The sequence below is a fragment of the Brienomyrus brachyistius genome, unplaced genomic scaffold (assembly GCF_023856365.1).
Source record: "Brienomyrus brachyistius isolate T26 unplaced genomic scaffold, BBRACH_0.4 scaffold39, whole genome shotgun sequence".
In the NCBI taxonomy this organism is placed as follows: Eukaryota; Metazoa; Chordata; class Actinopteri; order Osteoglossiformes; family Mormyridae; genus Brienomyrus; species Brienomyrus brachyistius.
The window spans coordinates 1503359-1525615 of record NW_026042314.1 but is presented as its reverse complement, the minus strand read 5'-3'; the positions used below and the strand labels follow the sequence as shown (position 1 = coordinate 1525615).

The 22257-nt window shown below is 45.0% G+C and overlaps 2 protein-coding genes across 2 annotated transcripts in view; one reads left to right on the top strand and one right to left on the bottom strand.

Annotated features, from left to right (window-relative positions):
• LOC125722505 (uncharacterized) overlaps positions 1-22257 on the bottom strand; it is a 107748-nt gene that overhangs the window by 18282 nt on the left and 67209 nt on the right. The gene's annotated exons all lie outside the window — the stretch shown is intronic.
• On the top strand, positions 7385-9642 carry LOC125722490 (G-protein coupled receptor family C group 5 member B-like). Its single transcript, XM_048998675.1, has 4 exons — positions 7385-7484; positions 7793-7873; positions 8338-9294; positions 9594-9642. Exon 3 carries the CDS (start codon positions 8340-8342, stop codon positions 9249-9251), a length of 912 nt encoding a protein of 303 aa, XP_048854632.1. The 5' UTR covers positions 7385-7484; positions 7793-7873; positions 8338-8339; the 3' UTR covers positions 9252-9294; positions 9594-9642.

Below are 22257 nucleotides of genomic sequence, written 5' to 3'. Positions count from 1 at the left end.
CTGTTGTTTTCGACTACAATAAAAACAGCTGTACTGGCTGAATAATGAGCATACAAAAGGAAAAAAAGACATGGATAGGAATAAAAAAGTAATTAAAAATAGAAAAACAACTGAAGAGTCATTCACACTGAACACGCGTCTCTGCTCTCAGGACGATGATCCTGCCAACTGCGCCAGACTGTGACAGACCAAACTACAAAACTGTAGACTCAGTGGACAGCTGACTACGCCACCCTAGGAATTTCATCCAGCTTTCCATTGAGACTACAGTTTTGCAGTCTGTTCTGCCAGACAATGTATTAAAAAGTGCAGTGTTATACATGACACTGTAATTAGTTCAATTCAAGAGATGTACTATCAAGTTATAATAGTGTGATTATCATAATCACACAAATATATGAATTCCTCTGATACTGAATTAAACAACCCTTTATGCTGTCCCTTATGTGAATTAGTAAAAATCTCCATAGTCATATGCAATTCCAATTCCCCCTTTTATTTATTTTATGGCAGACAGACAGCAGTGTATTATTATATTATAATTATATTATATTTATTATAATTATATAATTATATTATATTATAATTATTATATATATCATTATATTAGGGTGCCCCTCGCAGAAGGTAAATTTAATCTTATTTAATTACATTTTCTATATAGCGTCAGATGACAGCAGACGTCATTTACTGTAAGGTTACCTTTACTATAGAAGATATAACAGCTCCCAAAGTTCTTCATCTGGTACAGAAAACATACGCCTGACAGATGTTGAAGTTTATTCCGTCTTTATTCTTCTAGACGCCGTGAAAAACTATAAAATACACATATTATTAAATTCCTGCATTACATTTAATCTTACAAGACATTCTAAAAGATCCATGATATTACCGCTAAACAGCGGCTCATACATCACCGCAATTCCACTTTTCAATACAAGACAACAAGTAAATACAATAAATATAAATTACCGTGTGCGCCTTCTGACCAAATGCTTAGGAGTTATTACAGATCCTGCCGTGACAAGCCGACAAACCACAAGTTGACTCCATGAATCTCCCAGCATGCATTTACTCCTACCCTATTCCGTCACATGACCATGTATTCAAGGGTTAACACGGATCAATTAAATAGTCAGCAGAGGGCACTGGCATACATTTCACAGTATACATTCTATATTAAATCAAACCAGCAAAAGGTGATTATAAAATAACCGTCTTAGCGACAGTTACAGAGTGGCGTAGTCACCCTTTCGCTCTATATCGCCCCCTACCCCTACTACGTTTATAATTATAATAATTGCCTCATGTGCAGTTACGCTGGTTAAATTACCTGGAAATGTTATTAACTGCACATTCTCCTAGAAACTAACAACGGTGCTCACTCAGGTATATTTATAATGGTCAGAAAGCTGATGTAAAGTCTGATATAGTGCTGAATGTGTTATTTTGTAGACAGTAATAGGTTTAATTAATTTTATATTCCATTACTGTAGAAAGCTATACTTGCTTACTTAAGGTATTTTGCGTTATTAATGTGTGATTTAAATGCAGGTAGTTTTATTACAGTCAGCTTTTATTCACAGTGAGTAGCTTGTCATCATGAAGAGGAAGTGTGACAATCGTGAGGTTTTGGGCAACCACAGAAAAGCAGGAAAGTAAGTAGAGACAGTGAGATAATTAGTGCCAGTCAGATGATAGACGTATACAGTATGTGAGTCAAAGGTTCTTCATATATTAATCATCCCATTCAGGTAACAAATCCTTAGAAATCCATTCCTGAGCATCATGCCAAGAAACACCACTTGTTTACTGATAACTGCTTTCATGTAAACTCTGCTGTGCTGAGAGTAAAGATGAAGAGGGAGAGACAGCAAGAGGCTGCTGACGGCAGAGAATGCAGGCGACATGGAGGGGAGTGAGAAAAGGAGCAAATATTGATGGTTAAGAGTGAATAATGACGTCACAGCAGCCTGATCCTGATGTTAGTTTAATATGCTTCTTAGTTTGGCCTGTGGTGTGTATTTCAGATACAGCATTTAATCAGGGAGACTGAGTGTGAGTCAATAGCAGAGAGAGAGAGAGAGAGAGAGAGAGAGAGAGAGAGAGAGAGAGAGAGAGAGAGAGAGAGCAGACAGGCAGGTGAAGATGAAGGTGTATTAGGGAGGAGGGGGGAGGAGCTTGGACCTTCACCAAATCAGCCAAATGTAAATGTCACGTCTATCAAACAGGAGACCCTGCTTTCAGGAGAAATGGTTTAAAGATCACACTGGGCTCCCTTACAGCCCCCCCTCGTCTTAAGGGGGGTTCTTTGTTTCTACTGTATAATTTGTAACACAAATGTCTAAACTGGCATGAAAGACACATTCAGCTCTTGTGAAGACTGGCATGTGAAACTGGAAAAGGCACTGGGGAAATTCAGTGCACATAAAGACAGGCAGTGCCACAGATTAGCACTGATGACATGGATTCAGAAGATCAATCCTGTTAATATTCAACCTTCAGATGAGCTGGAAAGAGCAGCAGCAAGTGAGGAAAAATCTTCTGAACTTAAGTACTTGGCACGGCAAGGCCTGGCTTTTCGAGGTGTTGGTAAGGAGAGTGGGAATTTCAAGCAGCTTCTAATGCAAACAGCAGAGGGCGATGCAGAGCTGACCATGTGGCTGAAAGGTCACTTTGATTTCACCAGTGCTGTTTAACTGTAACGCCTGTTCCTGGGTTGCCCTCAGTCCTTGTTATTGGTTATGATTCTCACTGTCCTGCATTGTGTCTTGTTAGCTGTGTATTTAAGTGCCTGTTCTGCTTCTGTTCTTTGATGCTTCATTATAGCTGTATGTTGTATGTATGTATGTATGTATATAGTTCTCTAGTTGTGTTTATTCCATCATTTAGTTCATTCCTGGTCATTTGCAGTTTATTTTGGATCCATCCTCATCCTTTTGGTTTTGATGTGTGTGTTGTAATAAACCCTATTTTTCCAGCCGTGTCATGCACTGCCGCAACCAGAAGAGGGCAGAAGATATGGCACAAAAACAAAGGAAGAAGCCTAACTTTAAAAAGAACAAAAAACATCAAGACTCATCCAGCATGGGGTGGTGGGTTAACGAATAACACAAACAATCAAAGAATAAGCAAACAAATGAGAGAAAAGATGCAGAGATGACTGAGAAGCAGGGGATGACTGGAGAAGAGACGACAGGACCAGAAGACAGGAGGGATACAGGGAGAGCGGAGAAGACAGTATAACTGAAGAATGGGAGAAGAGGAGAGACCACAGAGGAAGGAGAACATAGATGACTGGAGGGGAGGGAATATAGGAGCAACAGAGAGAAGGAGGAAGGGCTGCGGAGGAGAAGACAGGATAAGAGGGGAAAATGTGAGCAGAGAAGGACAAACACCCCCACTGCCCAGCAAAGTGCACTTGTAAGTAAACCACAATTTTAGCCTTGGGCTCAATATATGGACTTGTCTCTGTGTAGCGATGCATAGAATCCTTGACACTGGTTATGACTGTACTGTATTAGTCCTAAACCTGCCATTATAGTGTAAGAAGAAAAGATTTTTTTTTAATAAATCATTTTAAAAAAAGGTAGAGCGATGTAGCCCCCGGAGAAGTCCCCCCCCCTCCCCCAAAGCCCTGTTTATTCCCTTCTAGCTACCAGATGAAACTCACAATGCACCCCAACGCCACCTAACTTCTCTTCCACATGATGCACCTTATTTACCCTTTGAATCCTGTCCATTATTGAGCGTTTTTCTATCCATTTGATTATAAGTTTATTACACTGTATGTACATTAGTCAGCCATTTTCCGGACAGTCTGGGCTACTCAGATATGTCATAATTCGATTTGTAAATGCTGACAGTCTTGATATTATCCTTCTTATCAGGAAAAACTACTTCTGCATATAGATATTTCTCAATTTTTAGTCTCATCTAATATAAAAATTGGCAGGTAGTACAAATATAATCTTATAAATGCTGAGATTAGAGTATCTGCGATGCAGGAATGCAGGGGTTTCATTGGGGCCCTTTCTATGGCTTAGTACTGTGAAGGAGTACATGGTTAGTGCCAGGCGCAAATGAATATCTTTGATTTTGCATCCATTTGGTAACTTGTTGAAGTTGTCTGATAGTCAGTAATACATCCATCCATCCATCCGTTTTCCAAACTGCTTATCCTATTGGGTCGCGGGGGGTCCGGAGCCTATCCCGAAAGCAATGGGCACGAGGCTGGGAACAACCCAGGATGGGGGGCCAGCCCATCGCAGGGCACACACACACCATCCACTCTCACATGCAGTCCTATGGGCAATTCAGCAAGTCCAATTAGCCTCAGCATGTTTTTGGACTGTGGGGGGAAACCGGAGTACCCGGAGGAAACCCCACGACAACATGGGGAGAACATGCAAACTCCACACACATGTGACCCAGGCGGAGATTCGAACCCGGGTCCCAGAGGCGTGAGGCAACAGTGCTAACCACTGCACCACCATGCCGCCTCAGTAATACATGGTTTAATTAATATGATTCTTTATTTACTACTTTATAACATCTGAAAGAAACTGAAATAGGAAAGCTTATTTTAATTTATGGTCCACTGGATAAACACAGACATTACAGACGGTTTTAGAGTCTAATACTGAATGTTGTTTGCTATCATTTTTCTGCCTGCATATGCTGTGATTGGTGCAGTGAAATTTGAGAATGTGTTTGTGGTCAGTATCATAGCCTCAGACAACAAACCAACGCTGTAGCGTGTCACTGTGTTTACATGTGAGAGGGGTTCCAGTTACATAATGGACTCGTTCTAATTGTTTTGACGGAGCTCGACAAACCTAAAAAATAAATGCTGGTGTTATCAAAAACTATGTCATATAGCTATATTCCAGATTTATTACAGCCAAACACATCTCGGAGCTCCGAGGAACCTCCTTCTCCTTATATTTCCCTCTATCCCACTCTTCTCATCCCTCCATCCCTCAAATACTGTGTAATGATGATATGTGTGCATGTGGAGGGTGAGGGATGGGCGTGGAAGGTAATAGTTAATTAAGTGGCTACACCTGGGTTGTGAGGGATCTGGGGTTAATAGAGGGAGTAGGAGGCGCGTTAGGGAGATTTGGTCTGGTAGGCACCGTACGGGTGGGGTCCGGGAGGGAGGTGCCGCTCGTATGCCGTTTAGGGCAGAGAGTGGGTGGTAGGGACAGTTCCCGGTGCGGTAGGGCGAGGACAGTCAGGACAGTGGGGGTAGGAGGCTATGACCACTGCTTAGACGGGGTGGTTGATAGACGGGAGTAGCGGCACCCTCATAGGGACGGATTGGCGGTGGGGGGGTGGGATTCCCTTTCCGTGGGACATTCTAGGTGACGGACCGGTGTGATTGTTCCTTCCCCGGGGGAGGGTCCTGATCCCTGGCGGGGGAGGGGGTGTTCTGTTTTAACTATGTCTTTATTGTATGTGTGTTACGTGTGGTTTAAATGCGCAGTGTAACCGCTTAGGGTTCGGGACAGGACCATATACAGTAGGCGGTTCTGGTCCCGTAACGCTTGCCTGTGCCCGAAGTGTGGGGATTACTGTGCATTGCAGTGCTATTGGTGTGCCGTGCCCTAATAGGGATGTTGTGTGGTGCGGGATTTACTGCGTGGTAGCGTGGGTTAACACACGCTTAAAAAGGGGTGGTGTGCTACGGGGAGAAAGCGGTACCGAACTCTTTGTGAATCCAGATCCGACCCAACGGGTCGCTGCATGAATTGTACTGAATAAAAGTATCTTTGTACTTTTAGCTGCAGTCTGGTGGTGATCTGTTCTCCTTTCACAGCCTCTGACGCTAGTTTAGGTTAGTTGCACTGGTGGCAGCGGTGGGATCATTTCTTTCCTTTGTGGTTTTCCCGTTTAGAAATCTAGAATTAGCTTTAACATGTCGGAGGCGGAGGATAGTGTACAATCTCCTAATTATGAGGGCGCTGATTGTCCTGTTACGTCTAGAGAGTGTTTTCTCAATCTCCCAGTGGCCCCGCCTGCTCACCCAATATTTATACCGGAAACTTTTAATGGTGTGGGGCGTGAGTGGTCTGACTGGTCGGAACAATTTGATCTGGCGGCTGAGGTAAACAGGTGAGATGATTCTCTGAAAATTAAGTTTATGTCTTTGCTATTGTGTGGCCGTGCTAGGGAGATGCTAACTACATCAAAAACCAAATGAATTAAAAAACGCGGAAAATAATGTTGAAATGAAAATATATTTTTGACAGCGATCGACGACCTGTAATATTTTTGACGATGTCGCTGCTATATCGCTATTTGTAAAAAAAAAAGGAAAAAAAGTTACTGGAAAAGCTACAGCGTTTTAAAAGTATTTGCTCTACCGATAAGCTACTGAAAGAAGTAAAGTTAGTAGCGTCGTTCATTTTAGTTAGCTACTCCACAACACTGGACATAAAAATAACTGAACAATGTTAACATTTTCGTAATTTAAGCCCTCTCAACAGAAGCACTTTAATGAGAATATTTGAAAAATTAACTGATAACATATCAGTTATCTATATTTTTTTAATTTACTTTGAAAACAGACTCAAATTAAGCCTATACGAAAAATTCAGAAGCCTATACAGTCTCAAATGAAGCCTGTTGCGTTTTTATACAATCGGTCTGGGATTCCGCTTAACGTCACGCCCGAAGCTCACACTTTGATTGCAAACGGGAAGAAACATAACTATTGTCACGTACATCGGCGGATGTCATCAATTAAGCCTGCATACTGGACACTACAAAGGGACAGCACACGCAACGGGGGTTGCGAAGTATTGCCAATGTTTCATTTCTATATCAAGCGCTTGCTTGTCCAGTGTCATTCCCTCGTTCCTTACCTTGCCTGCCTTCCTTTCCCAGAGCAGCCCTCGTCCCTGAACCTCCCGTCCTGCCTTCCCTGCCAGCCCCAGGATCTCTCGTCTCCCCTTCCCTTCGTCTCCATGTCCTGTGCCTGCCTGTTGGACTGGATCTCCCCGGCTACCGAATCTACCTTCTGTCCCCGACCATTCTTCTTGCCTGGCCCATTGAAAGCCTGTTACCTGCTCGATCTAATAAAGATCGCGCTGTTCCGCATTCCTGGCTCCGCGTTTCCCTGCCGAGGGTGTCCTAACAATTATGTCTCCAGTAATAATTTTCTGCTAATAGCATTAATTCTCTTATTTCGGTATCGGTGTACTGCATGTACATGTTATCACCATCAAAGAAAAAAACGCGTTATGACTTATCAGTCATTATTATTGTTTTTGTCGTTTATTTAATCGTGTAGCAATACTGCCACTTGTCATATTATTAATTTTATATAATATATTTATATAATATTAACCAATGACCAATCTCTGTATCTTACTAGCATCTTTTGCGCATTTGTCTTTGTATCAGCCGTAGCGGTCTGCAGGGGGAATCGCAGAAGCTGGAGTTTCTTAGAGCGCTGCATGGGTTTGGACAAACATTAGGTATTGGTAATATTACTGGACAAAAATATATCGTTATTGGTGTCCACCAAAGTTTCCAGCACTAGCTACAAGAAATGAGATTGAATGCATTTGCTCGTTTTTATTTGTATTTATTTTTTAAAAAGTTTCTTACATTATATCCGTGCTTTTTAAAGGTTATATCTCAATTTTTCAAAAGTAAACACAAAAAGGATGACACTTAATGCCCCCTCCCTGCCCCCACCCTATTTAGAACGTTAGCGTTCCATTACGTAAAAAATGCAGTACTACGTCATGATGCACCGCTTATAAATAATCTGTTTGATAAGGGAGAAGCAAACACAAACGATTCGTGAGTGCATCGTACGTGTTGTAAGAGCAAGTGAAGCTGAAAGACATTGACAGTGAAGGTAAGGCCTCCCCTTCAAAATGTATACTTCACTTAGATCAAAGGTCTTAAACTAAAAAAAACGCTGGGAGATGCTAAACTCCTGACCGCAAAACATGCAGACTGGCGGGTGTCAATTGCGCTGGAATGACATTACATGGTTTTAATTTTTCTCTGATATCGGCCGGCCAGATACAGTAATTTGTTTGAGACCCCTGAATTTAAATAATAATAAATTTTTGTAACGATGGTGGCCTATATAATGTGCCGATTTACTTGTGAAGTTGTTCAGCTGGTTGACATGGCATTGATTACTGCTTTTTAAGAAAGTGCATGTAGTCTCAGACTGTAGAAGTCCATTGCTCAGTTGTCAGCATGCTCAGCGTGTCGCCTGTGATGTGTCCTGCACAGCAGCAGGCTACATTGCGTTTAATGGACTAATACTTCTTCAACCCATTAAATGATTCCTTTCTCTCTCCCTGCCAGTGATGGCTCCCTCTATCAATCTCTTCACCTTCCTCGTCCTGTCCCTGGTGGGGGGCAGCTCTTCATGGGACGAAGCTTCGCCTTGCGGATCCGGCTCCATCCTGACAAGGCCCTACACGGCCTTGTGTGAGCTGGATGCGGTGTGGGGCTTGGTGGTGGTGGTGGCGGCAGCGGCGGCGGCCCTCGCCTCGCTGATCCTGCTCCTGGTGGTACTGTGTCGCCTGCGGAAGATCACAGAGGCTGAGGAGCGCAGCGGGGTGGCGCCGCTACTCCTGCTGCTCGCTGCCATATTTGGGCTTTGTGGCCTCAGCCTGGGATACATCGCTGAGCACCAAGAGAGCCTCTGCTTCGCCCGGCGTGTCCTGAGGGGGGTGTTGCTTGCTATCTGCAACACCTGCCTAGTGTTCCAGGGTCTGCGACTGCGCCGGTTGGGACAAGGTGCTCATAGCCCCAGCACAGGTCAACTGATGGGGCTGGCGGTGGCCTTGGCCGTGTTGGATCCGGAGTGGATCCTTCTAGCCACGATGTCCACGTGCCAGCCAGCCTGTGAATACCAGCCGCTGGACTTTGCGCTGGCCACCACGTATGTGCTGGTCCTGCTCCTGGCAGCACTGGTGGGGGCGGCCTGCAGTCTGTGGAGGCAGCAGCCTCGGTGGAGGTGCAGGACCGCGTGGCTGCTCATCACCTGCCTGGCCTCAGTCCTGCTGTGGGTGGCCTGGATCACCTTCTGCCTGTATGGCAACGCGGCGCTTGGCCTGTCCCCAACATGGGACAACCGGGTACAGGCAGTGGTGCTGCTGGCACAGGCATGGCTGCTCATACTGCTGCACGCTGCTCCTGAGGTCCACGCCACCTTACGGCCCCCGTCCCGCATGAGAGAGGCCAGTTTAGAGGAGGGCCTTTCTCACCTGTAGTTTGGAGCAAACCGGGACTTCGTGTTCAGTGACAACAACTCAGGTATGGTACTTTGTTTTCGCTTCTTTGACCTACTCTGTGACTCTGTGTGTACTTGAGAGAGAGCATAGCCCTCACTCTTTCCTCACATGGAGCCCCTACTGGAAGTCTGTGGAACAGCAGCATATAAACAAGGTCTATGGACCTTTCCCTGTAACTCAGATCTCACTTGAGCAGAGCTTAGGTACCATGGCTGCATGTGCCCCCCCCCCCCGCCAAACAATCCCAATAAAAAATGTGAAGTATGACTACTGCACTGCTGAAGGATGTTTACATGATCAATATCTGTCTCTCTCCTGCAGGTGTCCTCCCCAGCCCCCAGGAAACATTACATTTTAAATAAATTATATATATATCATCATCTCTGGAAGTGGTGTGTTTTTTTAGGGTTAAAAAGTTGAGAAACATTCAATGGTCATCATCATACCATATATCAGTAGCCCAGGCACTGGTCAGTTCCTTCACTCTACTGTTACAGACTTTCATGAAAACATTTTTTAAATGTGGGTGTTTTACCTGTATGATATGCTTGCCCTTTGTACTGGACATAAAATAGAATTAAATTTTTACATTATATTACTCATACAACAGGCGACATGGTGGTGCAGTGGTTAGCACTGTTGCCTCACACCTCTGGGACCCGGGTTCGAGTCTCCGCCTGGGTCACATGTGTGTGGAGTTTGCATGTTCTCCCCATGTCGTCGTGGGGTTTCCTCCAGGTACACTGGTTTCCCCCCACAGCCCAAAAACATGCTGAGGCTAATTGGACTTGCTAAATTGCCCATAGGTGTGCATGTGTGAGTGAATGGTGTGTGAGTGTGCCCTGCGATGGGCTGGTCCCACATCCTGGGTTGTTCCTTGCCTCGTGCCCATTGCTTCCGGGATAGGCTCCGGACCCCCCGCGACCCAGTAGGATAAGCGGTTTGGAAAATGGATGGATGGATGGATGGATTACTCATACAAACACACACATCTGTAGGTTCTCAACTCTAGGTTTATATCAAACACATTAAAGCCAAACAAATGCAAAAAGTCCATGTATCGTTTGTCCTTGGGTTTTCCAGTCCAAAACGAAATCAGGAAAACTAAACAACAGCAGCCTTTTTTGGTTTTTCTGTCAGAAGGGGAAAAAGCGAAAAGCAGAAAACAAAAAATCAGGCTTCATATTTTATCCTAAAATGTAGAAAATATTACAAAAATACACCATTCTAAGGGTGGGTGTTTCCAAGCTTATGACTGGGACTGTTAATGTTGTAAAATTAAGATAAAGTTCACATTAGGCTGTATCTTACATCTCTGGTATCTGTTAGATCTGAATTTACTCATAGAAAAGAAACAAAAAAAGGTGATTTTATGGTTTTCCCATTTGGTTTTAAAACAGAAAAACAACAAATTTATTTTTGTATGACGCGTTATCCCAACAATACATTGTCTCAAAGCGCTTTACAGCATCCCCACCCAAAGCCCCCAGTGAGTAAGACATAGGTGACAGTGGCAAGGAAAAACTCTCTAGAAGGAAGAAACCTTGGGAGGGACCAGACTCAAAGGGGGAGCCCAACCTCCAGGGGCCGGCAGGGAGAGTCCAATAGAAGAGATGGCTAAGTGCCAAGTCACATTGTCCAAATCATAGGATTTGAGGCACAACCGGGGAGCAGGGAGGTGATGACAAGCCCGTGCCGACTCTCCTTCCAATCGCCAGGCAACCAGAAGTAATTAGGCAGCGGGTCATACATGGAAGATGGCACAGGCAGAACGCGAGCTGGATGCAAGGACGTCATGGGTACATGTCACATGTAGCAGGGTGTGCTGAAAATCTTGATAGATTGAGGTCTCCAGGCAGCACACCCCAGGAGGAGTTGGGGAAATAAAATGTGCAATTAGTCAAAGTATAGGGGAGACTATAGGCAGTGCTAACAGTTAGGTGAGTGCAATATGAAGTGCAAAGTGCAAGCTCCGGCAGATATGGCAATGGCAGCATAAGTAGGAGGGAGAGGCAAGTGGGAATGCAGGCATGGGGAGTCCCTGAAATGTCAGCACTCCAGTTCCACAAGGGATGGTGAAGCTAGAGTGACAGCGCTGACAGTTCAGTTTATCTAAAGCCAATGGCATCGAACGCCACCCAGCTCTACACCTCACACTGTAGGTCTGACTGGTGGCAGCGGTGGGATCATTTCTTTCCTTTGTGGTTTTCCCGTTTAGAAACCTAGAATTAGCTTTAACATATCAGAGGCGGAGGATAGTGTACAATCTCCTAATTATGAGGGCGCTGATTGTCCTGTTATACGTGTAGAGAGTGTTTTCTCAATCTCCCGGTGGCCCCCCCTGCTCACCCAATATTTATACCGGAAACTTTTAATGGTGTGGGGCGTGAGTGGTCTGACTGGTCGGAACAATTTTATCTGGCGCCTGAGGTAAACAGGTGGGATGAGTCTCTGAAAATTAAGTTTATGTCTTTGCTGTTGTCTGGCCGTGCTAGAGAGATGTATAGTGGGATGCCGAGTGACGCTAAAAGTAATTATGGGTTGTTAAAAGCGGCTATGGCAAGGTGTTTTGAACCTGGTGATAGTAGTGATTGGAATAGAGCTAGTTTTACCACCCGTCGCCGCCTGCATAGCGAGACGGCAAGGGAATTTGGTAACGCCTTACGGAGATTAGCCGCTAGGGCTTATCCCACGGCTGATCATCGGATTTGTGATCTGTTGGCAGGAGACCAGTTTATTACGCATTTTGCTACCGGTGATTTTCGGGTTAGCCTGTGTAGTGCCAAGCCTAATACGCTGGAAGATGTCATTGAACTTGCTTCTGAAATGGAGTTGCTGAGAAGTTTGGAGCAGACTTCTTTGCCACCTGACGTTAAAGTGAGGGGAGTGGTGGAGCATAAATTAGAAAGGGATGAACAAATGGAGGTGTTGTTGGGGGTGGTAGAGGAGTTAAGGCAGGAGGTAAAATCGCTTCGTACCACGGTGTCTAAGATGCAAGAGGGGATGAAAAGCTTTCTAAGTAAATATGGGGTGGTGTTGGATTTTGGTAGGAAGGAGTGTCGGGTTATGGGTCAATTATTACCTCTCCTTGTGCCAGCAGATGTGGACAAGCCTCGGGTCGTCATGGTTCCAGAAGATACTGTAATCCCCCCCCCCTCGAAGTGAGGCAATCATTGCTGGTAAGGTGGAGAATACAGGTGGGGCTGCTTTTGAGGGTATGTTGGAGCCTTTGGATTCGGCATCTAGCCAGTGTAATATAATGATGGGGGGATGAGGGTAGGTACCTTGCATACGGGTATTGAGGTGAGTCGGAAAGCAGAGAATGTAGACCTGGGTGAGGATGAGGAGGATTCTGTTGTGCCCTGGACAGTCGATAGGCTTGTAACATATTTTGATTGCACCAGAAGGGGTTTGCCTCATCCGATATGACTGGTATTTATATCGCGTTGCAGAAGAATTTGTCTGTATTTAGTGCCGGAGAGGGAGATTTGGGGAGAACTCGCCTGATGTTGTATAACATTGATACTGGTGAGGCGAAGCCGGTAAAGTTGCCTCCCCGCCGTGTCCCCTTCCATTTGCAGGAGGAAGTATCTGGTCACTTAAAGAAGATGCTGGAGAATAACATCATTCAGCCCTCGAATAGCCCTTGGGCAGCGCCGGTGGTTCTGGTACGGAAGCGAGATGGTGGCCTTCGGTTTTGCGTTGATTATCGCAAATTGAATGATGTTACCCGTAAAGACACGTACCCCTTACCCCGAATTGATGATGCGTTGGGTAGTTTGAGCAAGGCTTGCTGGTTTTCTACATTGGATTTAGCCAGTGGGTACTGGCAAGTCGAGGTGGATCCAAAAGATAAGATATCACTCGTCAGGCCTTTTCCAATTTAATGTGCTGAGTTTTGGCCTGTGTAACAGTCTGAGAACTTTTCAGCGTCTCATGGATTTAGAGTTGGCGAGTCTTCAGTGGACTACTTGTTTGGTGTACTTAGACGATACAATAATATTTGGCCGTACCTTTCAAGAACATCTGGACCATGTGGATGAGGTTATAACGAAATTGCGTCAGGCTAATCTGAAGGTTAAACCGGCGAACTGTAACTTGTTTGCCACAGAAGTGCAGTATTTGGGTCATATAATATCGGCTAGGGGTGTGAAAGCTGATCCGGCTAAAGTGGAAGCTGTGCGCCAGTGGCCGGTGCCTAAAAATCAGACAGAGGGGAGGAGTTTTGTGGGCCTTGCCTCTTATTGTAGGAGGTTTATTCGGGGTTTTGCTGAACTTGCTCGTCCTCTGCTCCAGCTGACCGAGAAGGGCAGACGGTTTACATGGACAGAAGCTTGTCAGGCAGCATTTGAACAGCTCAAACTTAGTTTGATGTCTGTACCAGTCCTGTCTTACCCCGACCCTAATAAAACCTTTATATTAGATACGGATGCGAGTGATGCAGGTATTGGGGCAGTATTGTCCCAGGTAGAAGGGGGACGGGAACAGGTGATAGCATATGCTAGTAGGGCTTTGACTAAACAAGAAAGGAAATATGCAACAACCAAGTAGGAGTTAAGTATGGTTACCTTCATAAAACATTTTAAATAATACTTGTTGGGGAAGGAGTTCGTCTTACGGACAGATCATAACTCCTTAAGATGGTTGCATAATTTCCAAGGTTTAGAGGGACAGTTGGCTAGGTGGGTGGAGCAGCTGGCCAGCTTCCAATATAAGAGAGTGCATCGGCCGGGTCGGGGACACGCTAATGCGGATGCCCTCTCTAGAGTGCCCGCTTTTCTGCCAGTAACCTCAGACTCACTGCCAGCTACCCAGGAAAAAGGGGGAGAGGTGATATGTGCGGTGAAAGAGGTGTGTCAGGAGGCAGTGGCATGTCAGGAGGAGTGTGATGAGCTGGGGCAGGATCAGCAAGGAGATGCTGAGCTGCGGGAGATTTTTGCTTTAAAGGAAGGGAGGGAGGGCAGGTAGTCAGCCTCCAAATGAGTTGTGGAAATATGCATCAGTGTGGGATCAGTTGCAGGTGCAGGGTTCTAGGTTGGTACGATATCCACCTTTGCATTCTGATGCAGCAAACCAAGTCCAGGTTGTTATCGACAAGTCTTTGGTGCCAGAAATTTTGAGGCAGTTGCATGATGCTACCACTAGGGGTCATTTGGGAATACAAAAGTTGCAAGCAAAGGTGAAAGATCGCTTTTATTGGCTGGGATGGTTTGGGGATGTTAAGCACTTGTGTCGGGAGTGTGTGGATTGTGGTTCCCGGAAAGTGGTGGGGAAACAGGGAGGTGCCCCGCTGCAGTCTGTTGTAACCGCTAGGCCATATGAACGGGTAGCATTGGACATTTTAGGGCCATTACCGGTAACTCCAGGGATAAATAAGTACATTGTGGTCATTGGGGATTATTTCTCAAAATGGACTGAGGCATTCCCTCTCCCTAATCAGGAAGCTTCCACTGTGGCCAAGGTCTTGGCGGAGCAGTGGGTCTGTCGCTCTATCCATACAGATCAGGGTCGCAATTTTGAATCAAATTTATTTAAAGAGGTGTGTCAATTGTTGAACATTCAAAAGACTAAGACATCAGCTTATCACCCCCAGTCAGATGGGATGATTGAGAGGTTTAACAGGACATTGTTGGCAATGTTGTCTCTCTTTGTGGAGGAAAATCAGTCCAATTGGGATGTTTTGTTGCCTTGTGTGATGATGGCTTACAGGAGTAGTATTCACTCTAGTACTGGGGTTACACCGTACAAGGTTGTTTTTGGGCAAGAGATAGTGTTGCCAGTGGATGTTATGTTGAATCTCAACGAGGGGGAAATATTTTCCTTTGTAACGGAATATGTGGCCAGACTAGGGGACATATTGTCCACAGTGGTGGGAGCAGTGACATGTCATCAGGCAAGAGCTTCGGGTAAGCAGAAGCAAGCGTATGACTTTAGAGCGCAAGTCAAGTACTATTCAGAGGGGAACTGGTATGGGTTTGGAGGAAGGCTAGAAGACGGGGGTTATGTCCAAAGTTACAGAGGAGGTTTAAGGGTCCATATAAGGTGGTGGAAAGGATAACGGAGGTATTGTATCGAGTGGTACCAGTGGAAGGGGGAAGTGAGGTGGTGGTGCATTCCTCGACTTAAACCATTTCTCTCTACTGTAACAGAGGCTGCCAATCAGGAGGGCAGAGACCAAGTGATGCCTGTTGGTACCCTGCCTGAGCTAAAAGATTCCCCCCCTGGTGGTGGCTATCCGCAACCACGGCCCTAAGTAGAAAAGGGTGGCGAGATGGAGGGGGGGTGCCAGGGCTAGAAGTGTGGGCAATGGCAGCGAATCGGCCAGAAGAGGCAAGTGCAATTGGACGAGGGCAGCAGGGGGAAGGGGACCAGCCTACCTGAACCTGGCGGAGCCGAGCCCGTAAGGTCCCTCCAGAGCCACACAGCGATGGGCCTGCTGCTATGCATGGGGCCAAGGAACAAGAACGGAGGGAAGGGGCTCCAGTTCAGAAGACTCGTCTGCGACGTCAGAGGAGGCCACCAACATGGTCCAAGGACTATGAAATGTTGTGACTCAAGGACGAGTCTGCCCTAAGGGTGGGGGAGTGTAATTTTGATGTGTGGGGGGTGACGGATGGGCGTGGAAGGTAATAGTTAATTAAGTGGCCACACCTGGGTTGTGAGGGATCTGGGGTTAAGAGAGGGAGTGGGAGGCGCGTTAGGGAGATTTGGTCTGGTAGGCACCGTACGGGTGGGGTCCGGGAGGGAGGTGCCGCTCGTATGCCGTTTAGGGCTGCCGGCTGTGAAGCCAGAGAGTGGGCGGTAGGGACAGTTCCCGGTGCGGTAGGGCGAGGGCAGTCAGGACAGTGGGGGTAGGAGGCTATGACCACTGCTTAGACGGGATGGTTGATAGACGGGAGTAGCGGCACCCTCATAGGGACGGATTGGAGGGGGGGGGGGAAATTCCCTTTCCGTGGGACGTTCTAGGTGACGGACCGGTGTGATTATTCCTTCCCCGGGGGAGAGTCCTGATCCTCGGGGGGAGGGGGGTGTTCTGTTTTAACTATGTCTTTATTGTGTGAGTGTTCTGTGTGTTTTAAATGCGCAGTGTAACCGCTTAGGGTCGGGACAGGACTATAGAGGCGGTTCGGGTCCCGTAACGCTTGCCTGTGCCCGAAGTGTGGGGATTACTGTGCATTGCAGTGCTATTGGTGTGCCGTGCCCTAATGGGGATGTTGTGTGGTGCGGGATTTACTGTGCGGTAGCGTGGGTTAATAACACACACTTAAAAAGGGGTGGTCTGCTACGGGGAGAAAGCGGGACCGAACTCTTTGTGAATCCAGATCCGACCCGATGGGTCGCTGCATGAATTGTACTGAATAAAATTATCTTTGTAACTGTAGCTGCAGTCTGGTGGTGATCTGTTCTCCTTTCACAGCCTCTGACGCTAGTTTGGGTTCGTTACAATATCAGTTCGATGACTCGCATATTCCCTATAATATAGGTGTCACGCCAAACGCCGGACGGGAGATCGCTCAGGAAGCGCGAGCGATCAGGAACAGGCAGGCAGGCAGGCAGAAATCGGGGCAGACTGGGGTTTATTCAGGACAGGCACGGACATCCACTAAGACCAGTAACATCACAATGACAGACACGGAAACAGGGGAGACCAGGACTTAAATACACCAAAGCTGGGCAACATAATCGGACGGGGCTGGAAACAATCGGGGAAGCACACGTGGGTAATCAGGGGGTGTGGCACACATGAGGAGCGGACGGGTCGGGCGTCACAATAGGGTTTATATTTTTAATTTTTTTTAATGTTTGTAGTCATTTTTTTATGTTTATAACCTTAGCTCTATGCAAACCATTTCGAATATATGCAACAACACAGTAAAATTATGGTGGATATCTGGTTTATGACAGTAAAACAATGTAGATTTTATGTACACTGAACGTAAAATTAAAGTTAATGAAAGCAAAATCATAGAAAACAGCTGTTGTGTTTTAGTAAAACGAAGGCACATGTTGGTACAGTAAAACCATTAAAATTTTACAAATAAAGCATATGACCATAAGATTAATTTCTATAAAAATACAGAAAAGAAATTGACCAGTTTCACTAAAGGGGTTTCTCTGTTATTTTACAAACTGTACATAAAAATATGTTTATGCAATGTAGTTTTGATAAAACTTTTCTGTCATTTAACATAAGAGGTAGGTACTTTTTTTACAGTGTATACTTCCAGTCACAAGGTAGCAGATACGGATTTCTGAAATAGCAAAGTTAAAGGTCGATGAATAATATCCCTCATCTCTTTTAAAACTATAGGTAAGATGCTATTTTGAAATCCTGTCTAGGGTTGGAGTGTAACAGTATTCACAGGAAAGGGGAATGGGATAAAGGGACAAACGGGGTGAGGGCAACAAGGGAACACCAGTGGACAAAGGGATATTTTTTGTATTTTCATTTTTTTTTCATGTATAATACTGACACTGAACAAATAACCTGGTGTAAAAGACTTTGGGAGTGACCACAGCCAAAATAACAAACAAAATCCCCAACTATCAAGTGCGACCCACAGCTAATCTCACCTAAGTGCAATAGAAAAGGAAACCAAAAGACAAACACTCCACCTCACTCCCTAACCAAATAAACAGAGTCCAACACACACTTGCAAAACAAAATAGCAGTCACTGCCTACACAGCAATACAATCACACATACATAACTTACACACAAGTCAAAGCAACTAGGGGGCTAGTGAAGACGTAAACCAAAGAAAACCAAGCGGGGAGACAGCAAGCCAAACTGAGGTCGCGGGGGGGACCGGAGCCTGTCCTTGGAACAACAGGCGTAGGCAGGAACCAACCCTGGGCAGGAGTCAACACTCTGCAGGGTGCAAACACTCACAACTCAGATTTGCCAATTAACCTACCCTGCACACTTTTGGACTGTGGGAGGAAACCGGAGCCCCTGCTGGAAGTCTTTCCCCATTCACCAGATTATATTGCCAGAAGACTGAAAATTAGATATCAAGTACTAGAGTGACATAAAAACAAAAAACAAGTTTGCTTGTAATGAGACGCAAAACAGAAGATTATCTCTTTTTATATTTTGAGAAAACATTTTAACATTTATCCAACTGGTCAAATGGTTTAATACTTCATACAGCAGCATTTCTAAACTCATTCCTCAGCCCACCAGACAACTCCACGTTTTTGCTCTGTCCCAGATCCCTGCATGCATGACCCAAACAGTCACCTTTTACTGCTGTGCTGAGAGCTTGGACAGAGCAAAACTGTGGATCTTTGCAGTGGGGTCCAAGGACTGGGTTGAGAAACCCTGAGATAGGGGAGACTGCAGTGAGAGATTAGAGAGGAAGGTAAAATGCTTCCATTAGCATGGCAAATAAGCTGCAAGTACAGACCATGTGCTTCCATTACAAACAAAAAGCCTGTATGACCCTCCTGAACACACAAGTCAGATTAACTTAACCAGGGGAAATAAGCATAAAACTTGGCAAAGACTAGACTATGAAAAGGCAAGGTGAACATCATACTTACACAAACTTCTGCTAAAGCAAATGGACAAACCCCTTTTAACTGAATCAAGTTACTTTAAAAAAATAATAATCCAAAAATAAATCAATAAAAATTAAGAAAAACACAATCATGCTTTGAACTAATACTGCAGTCAGTCCTAAATGTTCCCATGACATTCTTTTCGTCACGACGCACACTCGGTACATACTGGTTAAAAACCATTTATAATCCTTCATGTACCAGTCTATGATGGAGCACCCCAACCTGAGCCACCCATCCAACATGGCAGATTTCTGCCCCCTGGCCCCGGAGACTAGCAGACTAACCTCAGGAAACAGGGAACCAGGGGGACATGGGCCGCTGACTGGATGGGCGACTCCAGAATGAGGTGAAGCAGAAGGTAGACTCCACAGCAGAGGACCGAGGAATGTAGACCAAAACCAGGGACCCTGAAGTGGCAAGAACACAAACCAGGACAGACATATAAAACCCAAGCAAAGGCATCAGTGGCACAGCCCACCAGCTTGTGAAAGATGGCTACCTGGCATCATGAATCCCTTAATCAAAAACCTTTGTGATGGTAACTTTGCCACCCAGGACTGATCCCTTCTAAAGACCTCAAGTTTCAATGCAAGGTTTCCAAAATGTTTTGAAACATTAGTCCATGTGACTGCTGTGGTATTGTTCCAGGCAGGGAAAACAACTTAGGAGAAAATTTCCGTGCATGTTGGGTGTTTGTGGTACTGTTGGGCTGAGGGGGTAATTGAGTGACTATTAACCTTTGAAATCCAATTATATTATTTAAACAGGTTAGTAGTTAGACAGTGTGATTTAGATGAGGATAAGGATGTTTTATTGTCATTACAAAACGTGTTCTACATGAAGGGAAAAAAATGAGGCACTCAGATCCGGTGTATTAGCAATAATAAAATAGAAATAAAATCGAAAGAACAATACAATGAATAATATGGTAACAATTAAAATAAAATAGAATAAAGACATTAAGATAAATTCCATTAGGAGAATTTAACCATGGATGTAAAGTGAGCAGGTGTGAGTGTAGCAGAGATTACTGAGGTCTGTGTGTAATAAAGTATATGTGACACTGGCTGAGGAAGCAGCAACGTGTGTGTGTGCAAAGTCACAGTAATAACCTGCAGCACTGAAGGATCTATTGCAGCGAAGCCCTGACATGTAACACTGGTGATGAATAGCAGTGTTAGATATAGGTATAGTGAGGTACTTATAATTATAGTAGGTAGATTTAGTGGATTAGATTTAGTTAGAAACATACAGGGCAAATCTAGATAACACATACACACACAGATTACATATAAATATAAATTTAGGGGCAGTGTGTAGCTCAGTGTGCTAAGCCTGTGATCAGAAAATAGCCCACTTTAGCCCAGCATGGGCACATCTGTGGGTCCTTCAGCAAGGCCCCCAGCTCCCTGGGTGCCACTATGACTGGCTGCCCGTCACGGCCAGCTCACTCTGAGCAAGTTGGGGGAGGCAAAACGAAAATATCTTGATTAGGATCAATAAAAAGTATTAATTCTTATCCTACGGTCTGAGCATTCGGTCAATCCAAGTACAGAGAGTGGTAATGTGGACAATGCTGCTTGCATTTCCGGCCCAGCAAGGCCTGCTGCTGCTCCACAGCTATATATATTCAGCACTGACCTTTTTCCATTCAGTGGTTGTTAAAATAACTTTGTGTAGCCTAGTAATGGTGTAGTGCAATATTCTTTGGTTTGTAATATAAGGGATTAAATAATATCTTCCAAGTGAGATACAGGCCCTCCACATTTTCAGTGAAAGGAGACCAGACAGCATAAAAGCTCTTCTTACAGTTGCCTCTGCTGTATCTCAGATTTTCAATAGGAAACATAGAAAACACATCTTTAACCTATTGTCTGAAGGCAGGGGGTCTGGAGGACTTCCACTGCGTGAGAGTTGTTCTTCCACCCAGCAGAGAGGAGAAGGCTGTGGCTCTGGCCTGTGAGGCGGTGTATTGTTTTTCTGCGGGGAGACGTGAGCATCGGGTGAGACTCGACTCAAATGCAGCCGCTTTGAGACAGACGTGGACTTTAAGGAAACACAGACTACACATGGAACAGCAATGACTGAGCTGGGGAACGCAGTGAGGGCAGACATATTTATACACAGCACACTAATCAGCAACAAAACAGGTGTACAGGGTTAGGATGGAGAACTATAATGGGATACAGGAGAATTAGGAGGGTTACAAAGGGCCAGCAGCGACCTCTGCTGGCATGAGTGGGAGGAGACATGAAAAAATAAGAGATTACAGGTCATGACAGGAGCACCAAGCACAGCAACAGTGGGGTCATGCTCAATTATCACACCACATATATGAGAAAACATTATGAAAATCTGTTCCCAAAAAATGTTCAAACATCAGCATGACCGAAACATACGACTGGTTGGATCTAGGCTACACTGGCACTGACAGCAGAGTGTAACAAATTACCAGCTACGACATATATCTGATGATTCAGAAGAAAGACAAGTTGAAGAAACAAAGTGGTTAATTGACTATTGTATAATAATCAAATCACTTCATAATCATGTAATACATAATATGTCACGATGGGAAGAGGGACAATCCAAGGGCAGCCTTGTGGTTTTTATTGCTGAACCAAAAGACATGAATAGAAACCAAAAGGAGGAGGAGAGCGCAAATAGGAGGGAGGGAGAGAGGAATAAGCAGGAGGAGTTGGGGAGAACCTACTAACACGGGGAGCAGAGAGGGGTCCTCCTCCTTTTTGCGTGAAACTAATTGCTTGTGACATGGTAAGAGGCAACTTCTTTCTTGAGAGAATTTCTTTAAAGGGCAAGACAACCAAAGCTGTTAATCCAACAGGAAAAAATAGCCTTTGTAGAATTCTATGTGAAGACCCTCTGGGTCAGGTGCTCTGCTGCTCTGCATTGTTTTCTTTGCATGTACAACTTTGTACTCCATAATTTTAATATTTTATCACGAAGCCTGAAGAGCAATATGAACTATATCATGCTTTAAGTAAATTGTCTCATCCATTATTAGATCTAAACACAGTCATAATCCACAGCAAACTGTACTTACAGCCTTCATCCTGCTCTTCAGTCTCTGACGTGCTGCATCTAAATTGGGACTCGTCAAAAAGCCAAGTGGAGCTGTCATGAATGAAGGCCTTGTTCAAGCTTCCCTGCCTGACAGCAGGTTAGTCTCTCATTTGACTAAAGTATATTTAGCTTCTACAGAACTTTGCAGGCTCATCTAGGATGGAGAATTTCTGCTGCTGAGCGCATTAGAAGAGATTCTCAGAGGGAGATACGAGTCCTAGGTGCCTGCTGGGTACATATTCAAGACAGAGTTAGGACCGACTCCAAAAATTCTGCACTGTCTCCCAGATGGGGGAAAATTTGTATTTTACTGAAAATTTCATTTCTAATAGATG

Coding starts and splice junctions, on each gene's coding strand:
- LOC125722490 (XM_048998675.1), top strand. CDS start 8,340: ATGGCTCCCTCTATCAATCTCTTCACCTTCCTCGTCCTGTCCCTGGTG.